Raw genomic sequence first — 9,590 nt, 5'->3', positions numbered from 1 at the left:
TAGTTTGGGAATGTTACTCCAACTAGTTCTAAACGTATGAATCACATAAATATGGCATCACATTCACATTTCTCCTCAAAATTTGTCATCCAAATTGAGCTTTTAAGAATATTCCAATCTGTTCCAAACAAAAGAATTCGGAGACAATTGTATTTCCATCTCTCAAGATTCCTACTACCCAAACTGAGTCTTGACGTCTACCAGAAGGGGAGATCTGTTCCAGCAAGCAGATAGACATTCAACACAAATAACCCAACCCACAATTGAAAGCAATATAAAAGAAAAATATGAAAAACCCTGCAAATGTTCCATGAGGAGTTTAGACTCAAAAGTAGCACCCGTGCACTGCAGCCGCGCTTCATATGTCACTTCGCCAAATGCTCACAACTGTATTCGCAACATCCATTTCCTAAACTCGTTTAAGAAGCAACAAGAATGTCCCAAAGGCAGTATTTGTAGCAGTGTACACCGAATCCCTTTTAAGATTCCAACCTCCTCTTTGGTTTCCGAAGAAACCAAGAAAACCAAAAGAGGAAAAGAATTGACCAAATAAGAACAAGCAGCATTACAAAGAGAAAGTACAGAAAATTGAGTACTTGTTAGATTAACCGAACTAGAGCAGAAAAAGCTGTGCGAAATTCATGAGTTATGGGGTGATGTGTTTTAAACGTGCTCAAGTAGTTCACGGTATAGTCAAAACTGGCCTTCAACAATCACAAACTCTCATTAGATACACAAGAGAGCAGATCCCATTCTGTACAAGGTAACTTGTATGGCTTGATATATACATCTATGTCTTACACCTGCAGTTGTTATTTAGTAAAGCAAACGAGTGCGCGATCTGAAACATCCTGATCCGAAGACAGATGATTCATGACATTGAAAGAGCATGCTCTGCTTCAAGCAAAGATCATTTACCACCGGGCAATTCCAGGTGTCTCTGTCCGCAACAAAGAGACCATCTCTTCATACTTTGAAGCATATACAAAGCCCCACAACTGCGCAACCGAGACAAAAAAACGTGAATACTATCTTTTCTGTTTTATCTAATACATAGTAGTATAAAGGGGAAGTGAATCTGTATTCACGCTATTTTTTGGGTCAAATTTACCCTATAGAACTGACTGCTTCATATATTATCAATCTCTCAATTGCTCTTCTTTTTTTCTCTTTCCTATTTTCCATCCCTTCCTCATCTCCTATGAAAAATGCTTCAGGTCATTTAAAGTTCGATTTCATAGATGTTTCTACAAAAAACGGCTGCGCAGAACCTTCAGTTATTAAAATAAACCTCTTTTGAACAAACATAGCATATGCATCTTGCTTCTGTTGATTACGAATAACAAATGTTGTAAATGTGTGTGTGTGTGTGAGAGAGAGAGAGAGAGAGAGAGAGAGAGAGAGAGAGAGAGGAGGGAGTGGGAGACAAAAAAGAGCACTAGAGTGGAAACAACCTCAATTTCCTTCACTTCAAAATCTTCAGAGCATGCCAAACAAGAGTTCCCGTATGTGTCTGAGGCTGAACTTGATCCATTTAACCTTGAAAGGCAAGACGAAACTTAGATTCCAATACACCAATTCTATAGGTTTGATTGACAAATGGATAGAAGAGAACTAGATATATTCCAAGAAGAGAGAAACACAGGGAGAGAAAGAAAGAAAACAAACTAGATAGAAGAGGGAGAAGAAATCTCACAGATCACCATCCAAATAAAGTGCGAAGTGACTTCCCCCACCCAAAGCTAGATATTCAGTGGAGCACAAAGTGAAGTAGCGATTGATACCTGCTTATGTGGAGCTTGTCAGTTTACGAATTCACATACAAACAAGAACATGGTGGACTAGTAACAGTCCTTGCTGATTTTGCAATTCTTGTTGAAATTTATACATACTTAGAAGAAACATATTTACTTCACAACCCTAAAGAGAGTATGCAGAGACTTAAAAGGTTTCAATTTCAGCCTCTTGCATAGTAAGGGTGCAAAACTGCAAATGCATACAAAACTTCACTCATTGATATCTGATCCAGGAAGTTCTGAGATCGAAACAGGGTAGGAAGAAAGCATTCATGTCCAAATAGGGTTTTACGCCATCAGAACAACAATCGTAATAGGTATTTGAGAGTTTGTTCAATTCAAAACTGATAGGAAAGTACATGGACTAGTTTTCCAATCGGAATTGCAGGGACCAAAGAAAATTTCCCCCCAAAATTTGGGGTAACCAAACATAATTTGCCTTCTACAATAATATGTATCCCAAAATATTCGATGGACAAGTATCACTTTCTCAAGAGATAACTGAAGCAAGCGTAGTGTGATAATCCCATTCTTCGAATCATTGTGTGAATCATATGAAACCATATAGAAAGGAACAAAGATTATAAAGTGCTTTTAAAAGTAGCTGAAATGCATAAAGAGGAATTCCCTGAAATGTACAGGTGGCATGCCTCTTACCTGTGGGCCGAAATATCACTGGATGTCCTGGTGTATTTGTGAAAACAAATGAATCATTCGTTCCCTGATCCAATTTTTGTGGGTCAGAAAATAAGGTTACAAAATACTTGCTAAATAAGTTTAAAAAGTGTTGTTCAGCAGCACCTGATATTTTCTCTTGTTTGTTGCTCTCAAGGGTGCCTCAACTAAGCCACCAAACACTGCACCTTTACGGTCACCAACAACCTGAAAAATCAACACAAGGCCAACACAAAGTAAAGAGAGCTTACTCATAGAAAAAACTTGAACGTACACACACCGGGTGATCTGAAAGCCCAACTGCATCATATTGAAAACTTTTAAGGAGAAAATATTTAGAAAAACCTATGTGAAATATGTTAGGACAACATAATCATGTCCTCTTAAACTATTGGCAAAGACTCTTAAGCTACCGAAGGTTATGTAAGAAGATTCAATTCAATATAACAAGCGGGGGCCAACAAGCCCCTTTGAAGCAAATTCCTGTGAGAAGCTACAGGACATAGAAGCAACCAAAAAGTGGATGGAATTTTTTCCAGTCTAGAGACTGGCAGATTATCTTCAAAACAAATGATTTCATACAGTCATACTCCTGCTTTCAACTACACAAGTGGAAAAATGAAGAGATTAATTCAGGAGCAAATACGCTAGACGAGGTTCCCATTTGATATCCCCCAACGGCCCAACCTAATGGCATTATTCAGAGATGGGTCTTTCAAACACCTAATCTTCTAATAAAGGGTGCACTACAAGATAATCAGTAATGAAGAGATCAAAAGGGGGAATTTATCAACATTGTCTACTATAAACAACTCATGTTGCTTGGAACCGTTGTGGGAAAATTAAGCAATGGATTTGCAAGAAAACTAGAAACACATTGCAAACGTAAAACATTTAGTCACCAAATTGAGTTGTCGTTATCTTAAAAAAAATAACCATGCAAGTGTACTTTCAATTATGAGGACGTATATGATACTTGCAAATGAGCCACAGCTAATTGTGGGGTAATCAAAGAATTTGTACTATCTTTTCCAAAATGAAAGTGTCAGAATATTCAGGAATCTCTTGCATCATTCCAAAATTTGCCCCAATGGTTTAGAGTGTCAAATGAAGCAGCCACAATCTGTCACATTTATGCATTCTAGCTAACTCAATTTTCACCACAAACAAAGGCTTTCCTTTGTCCATGGAACTGCTTTCAAGCAAACAGTGTTCCACCACAACCTTGCATGGAAAAAATCTCTCTCTCGAATTGATGGTAGTTTATTCATTCTCACCACAATCTGTTTAAAGCCAATCAACTCAAATTGACCATGAGAAAAATTTGAGAGCATGTGGTAAAAGATCATAACTTCTGTTAAAGCATCCAACTCGAAACCAATTGGCAATGAGTGGAGAGTCCATCCAGGCTCATATATTAGTTTTGGAGGTTAAAATTAACCCATGTGGGACAAACTCTAACACTTTCCTGCATGTGTGACCCCCAACCTGCACGTGGAGAGGTAAACAACGGATCCATAATATAGGAACCACAACAAATGACGAAACAAGGTGCACTAAGGCATAAGTAACGGGGAAAACAATCAAGAGAGTCTTGTCCAGAAGCCTCCAAAAGCCTAGCTCTGCATGTTAAAGCATCTAACTCGAAACCAATTGGTACTGAGTGGAGAGGCTTTCTAGACTCATACTAGTTTTGGAGGTTATAATAACCGATATGGAATAATTCTAACAGCTTCCACAATTATCCAAAAATAGATTACCAGCATACTAAGACCAGGACAAAGCATGCTTCTCCTGTAAAGCGTAGCAAGTGAAATGCCGTGCCTCCATGTGCTGCAGAAACAAAAAAAAAGGACATCAAATGAGGAGGCAAACTTTGAAAAGCTACCAAATAAGTCCCAGAAGAAACTTTAGTTTCTGGGAAGGATTCACATTCCAATTGGCAAATAGACTCCATGCTCTCATGATTATACCTGTAGAGTAATACCCAATTCCTCCCCTGAACAAGTACTGGAAGTGCATGATAAAGAGTACTCCGTGTTTTCTCAGTCAGAAGCAATGACGGTTCAGAAATTTCTGGAAGATCGTCCAAATCCACTGATTCACTCATCATTTGCAAAGGAATACCCACATCTTCAACAGCTGTAGAATTGTTACCGCCACTGATTGTCATGTCAGAACTGCCCTTGTTTCCTGAGGCTTGGTTTCGATACCCACCTAATCTGGCAGCCTGATAAAGCGCTCTACCGATGGATTGTTTACCCCTAGAAAATAAACTTCTCTTTCCACTACTTTCTTTGATTGCTATTGAGTCAGATGCTAGTTTGCCACTCCCCTCTTTATTCTCTTTTTGCCCTTCAGGGTTGGAATTAGTTCCAGATTTGGACGATGATAGTAGTGAATAAAGAAATGCAGTAAAAGAAGACGTATCAGGCTCATCAACTGAATCCGAAGAACCTTCTTCCGTAACTGACTCTAGTTGATTTGTTTCTGGCTCAGTCTCATCATCCTGATAAACAGATAAGTTGGAAACAGATATGCCAACAAAATGCAGTGATACTTATGAATTATTACATTTAAAAAACTTCCCACCTCCACAGGATTGAGGGCTTAATTTTATCTATTCTACAGAGCAATGACCACATCATGGTGAATCCTTTGAAAGCCCAACAGATCAGAAAATGCTTCCATTTCTCCTTCAAATTGAACTAAATCCTTTCCGTGCTTGTAATATTTAAAGCCAGCATTGCATTCTTTTTCATTATAATCTTTTTCTCTTCCCTTACTAAGAGATAGGCACTGAATCTTTAAACAAACGGTCTAGGAACACAACTTTAGAACACAATGCCGTTGATTTACATGGGCCCATATGCATCGAACGGCTTTGAACACACGTGTCCGGAGTTTTGTTCAACTTCAGAACACACGTGCCTTTGTGTTCATCTTTAAAGTTAGTGGGACAAGTGGGGTGATCAAGGAACATTAACTCAGAAAATGAGAACGAAAAATCAATTAATTTACAATCGTGTCTCTATGAATTAAAGGGAAATTCGTAGAATAAGGGCCGCCGAGAATTTTTCTAAAAAAAAGTTAGTTGCTAAGCAGCAAGGGATGGTAATGAGATCCAAGGGGTAAACCCAAGTAAGTATTCTGAATATTAAATAAATAAAAACAGGTTGTCAACCCCTAAATAGTGCATAAAGCCATAGGTAAACTAGAGAGTATAAGCAACTAAATCCAGGTCCTAATCACTGGTTCAAACACACCTATAGTGCAGTTCAGCTGAACATGAAATCAAGAAAATAATTACTTTTCTCATCAAGTCATGGAACAACCACCACTAAAGATGCTGACGAATAAACGTAGAAATTAGCCCAAAATTTGTTTATGAAGCTACAGAACACCAACAGCATCTATACCCATCAGGGGAAAACCAATATTTCCAACTGGGTATCCTAGTATTGATCAGAAAATGGAAATAGGCAGGAAATCCATCAAATCAACCAAAAAGAATAAGAAGAAGACGTTACTGATTGGGGGTGTTTGTCTTCCGTGGAGGGTTTATCAGATATTGGGTTGAGGAAGACTGTGGTAACGTCAGATACAAAGTGGGCAGCTTTACTCCTCAGAGAACCACCTTGGTCTTGTTTCCTACCCATTTTCCCTTGCTAATACCACCCCTTCACTCTCTCTCTAGAACTAGATTACAAGACTAGAAGTCAATTTATATTTGAGTAGGTCGCAAGGGATCAGACGCAGGAGAAGAGTGTGGTTTAAGTGAGCCACTTTCTCTCTCTAGCCGTTTCTTGGTTATCGTCTTCTTCTTGTCAAGAACCTACACATAGGAGAGAGAGAGAGACTCATCCACCCCATGACTTGACCAACTCAAAGCTCATGGCAAACGAACAGTTCGAGGGTTTGGACGTGAGTCAGGTTAAAAGGAAACTATTAGGTATATTTTCTTATTTTGAAAGAGAAGAACAAAAGGACTCTGTGGCCCAATGGATAAGGCGCTGGTCTACGGAACCAGAGATTCTGGGTTCGATCCCCAGCAGAGTCGCATTCTGTTTCATTTTTTACCCTTCCAATTCTTGGTTCTTATTTTTCTATTTTATGTCCTTCATACCTTAGGAAAATCTTTTTTTCCCTTCCAATTCTTAGTTCTTATTTTTCTATTTTATGTCCTTCATACCTTAGGAAAATCTTTTTTTACCTTCCAATTCTTAGTTCTTATTTTTCTATTTTTTGTCCTTCATACCTTAGGGAAATGATTTTCACATTCTCCTTTTAACCATTCAGTCCATTCACACTTTTCTTTTTGTTTTTATCCATATGAATTTACAATATTATTCTTGAATGTGTGAAAAAATGTATTGAACAAAAAGGCAAGATAGTAAATTCAATTGAATAAAGACAAAAAAAAGAGAGTGTGAAATGTAAAAAGGGGAGTGTGAGAATCAATTCCCCACCATATTGTAATTTCTTATTTGCAAATGGGAATTGATTTTCACACTTTTTTTTTTTTATATTTTAGTGTTGAAAGTGTGTGTATGTATTTTTTTGGCTAAACGACAAAAAATGGAGTGGCTTACAAAAAAAAAATTGAGTGTGAAAATCAAATGCCTTTGCAAAAGAACAAATTTGAAATACCCAAACACGAAAAACAATTGAGTATGAAAAGTTTAAATGTTCTTTTGGCCTTAACTTAAACTTAAACTTAAAATGAGAATTTTGTCATTATTTGAAATTTTTTCGCATTTGTTAGTTTTGTGCCAAACTTTTGTCGGCTATTGATTCATCTCGATGAGAGGAATCGGAAAAGTAAAATTTATTTACTTTTACCCAAGTATTTTGAGAAATAACCACTTTTTAGCACAAAATACTTGAGTAAAAGTGAATTTTTTTTTACTTTTCTCATTCGTCTCGTCTCGGCGAATCATTAACCTACAAAAATTTGGCGCAAAACTAACAAATGCGAAAAAAATTCAAATAAGGACAAAATTCTCATTTTAAGTTAAGGCGAAAAGAATAAGCGGGGGTGGTAAAACCATGAATTAAGGAAATCGTGCTTCTCTTTTGAGTTACTCCCTCCGTTCCAAAATGACTGATCTTTTTGGGACTCCGTGTTATTTTCAAATGCTTATATCTTTCGATTTACGAAGTTTTATGTGATTTTGAAAACTTTGTTTAATAGAAATAATTATAATCTATCAAATAAGATCCATATTGCATATTTTTTGACATTCACATTTAAAGATATAAGCAATTGAAAATGACACGATTTCCCAAAAAGGTCACTCATTTTGGAATGGAGGGAGTATGTGAAAATTATTTTGACGAAATGGGGTAGAGGATCGATGGAGTACAAAATAACAAAAAATCAAAAGAAAGGGATTACCTAACAACAAAATTTATGAATAAAGCTATGGGTACATATGAAATGTACATACCATGTACATATGAGTTCTGTGGGACCCACTTCGGGTCCCACAAAGATGAGTCGAACCATCCATTATTTTTAAAATATTTTTTATAGAGCCCTGTAAAAAATCAGCTCAACTCAATATCGATAAGGATTTTTTCTGAATTTGTAGGGATGAAACTCCATAAAAAAATATTCTAAAAATAATGGACGGTTTGAATCATCTTTGTGAGATCCAAAGTGGGCCCCACAAAATCCATATGTACACTTCAATATGTACACATAGCAGCACTCGCATCTATATTATAAAACAGGACGGGTATCTTATAGAATATTCTATATCAACGGTTCAGATTATTCCTGTCCAAAATTTATCTACCCATTCAAACAAATCCGACGGTCCAGATTTGTCTTCATCCTTCCTTCTACAACATGGCATTTTGGTAAATATTGAAAATTTCAAGACCACAAAAGGAGCTCATTTGAATTGAAATATCCTAATCAATCATGGTAATCTAATATTACCGTAATTTATGGGATAATTGTCTCAAAATAGGAATTTTTTTTGAAGGGATCCTTTTAATTAAGGCATGATTTGTATTTTGTGAAATGAATGAAACTTAATAAAACATTTATGGTAGTAATGAGTAAGTTGACCTTTCTAATTTCCTTTTACGTAACAGCCAAAAAAAAAAAAAATCCTAGGACGTTAATTTAGATCCCAATTAAGATTTTCAAATTTCAAGTTCAAAAAACATCACATTTATGGACATTAAAATGCAAGTGTTCTTTAATTTTCTCGATTGCATTTCTCGGTTTCAATTTTTCAGCAAACTCCCTGTAAGTGTTCAAGTTCTTTTTCTTCAAAGCCATTAGATTTCAATATAGAATCATTGTTGTCTAACATTACAAGGTTTGGTTCTCTCATATATTGGATCACCTTCCTAATCATTCACATCCCACTTATTTGAACTTTTCTTTCCGTTTTGTTCTTCTTATATTTTGATTTTTGGCAATTGACTTGGTGGGTGTGTAATGATTTTGAATAGGCTACATTTGATCATCAACGGTTTTGATCAACTTTTGTTTCATGGAGTTTTGATCCTGAAGGTGGCACCATGGCACATCTACGACTTTAGTGGTAAACACATTAAATTATTGCATATTGTATTGCTAATTCCTTCAACTTTTCTTCTTTTTTTTTTATTTAAAAAAAATGACTTTTGGTTCATTTTAGGTTTCAATTCATGAGAGTATGGTACTGATGATTAACGATTGTTTTAATCGAAACCCTAATTATTTGTTTGATTTTTTGGGAATAAACTTGGATGTATTGAACTCTTAAAATATATAATGCAATAGCCAATAAAATTATTAATTTGGACATGCAAGAAAATAAATAAGACTAATCACGTAATTAATTTAGAGCTAATATGGGAGGGTGGTTTACATTTTGGACCGTTGGATGGTACATATTTTCCACCGTTGGATTGGAAATCCTTTTAAATGCCTTTGAAGTTATCCTTTTAACCAAAACCCTTTCTTTCTTTTATTATCTAATTTCAGTTTTTGGAAATAATTTTTTAAGCTTGATTGGCTTGATTATAATGACAAGTCTATAATGATAGATTTGAATCTTGCTTCCCTTTAACTGCCGATTTTTTTGGGTAATGATTTTTAATGTCAATTGTTGGTCA

At 36.0% G+C, this 9,590-nt stretch overlaps 1 protein-coding gene and 1 non-coding gene across 2 annotated transcripts; one reads left to right on the top strand and one right to left on the bottom strand.

The window, feature by feature from the left end:
* Positions 1–659: 659 nt before the first annotated feature.
* Positions 660–6,373, bottom strand: LOC131302474 (uncharacterized). The gene is made up of 8 exons (XM_058329142.1): positions 6,002–6,373; positions 4,445–4,980; positions 4,232–4,304; positions 2,598–2,678; positions 2,454–2,517; positions 1,697–1,784; positions 1,455–1,539; positions 660–998 (listed from the first exon to the last, which is right to left on the bottom strand). The coding sequence occupies exons 1-8, from the start codon at positions 6,128–6,130 to the stop codon at positions 915–917; spliced, it is 1,140 nt and encodes a 379-aa protein (XP_058185125.1). The 5' UTR covers positions 6,131–6,373; the 3' UTR covers positions 660–914.
* Positions 6,374–6,458: 85 nt separating this feature from the next.
* On the top strand, positions 6,459–6,531 carry TRNAR-ACG (transfer RNA arginine (anticodon ACG)). Its single transcript has one exon. It is a non-coding gene; the product is annotated as a tRNA-Arg (tRNA).
* Positions 6,532–9,590: the final 3,059 nt, after the last annotated feature.

The sequence above is a fragment of the Rhododendron vialii genome, chromosome 10a (assembly GCF_030253575.1).
Source record: "Rhododendron vialii isolate Sample 1 chromosome 10a, ASM3025357v1".
NCBI classification, from domain to species: Eukaryota; Viridiplantae; Streptophyta; class Magnoliopsida; order Ericales; family Ericaceae; genus Rhododendron; species Rhododendron vialii.
This window is presented reverse-complemented; position numbering and strand designations above follow the sequence as displayed.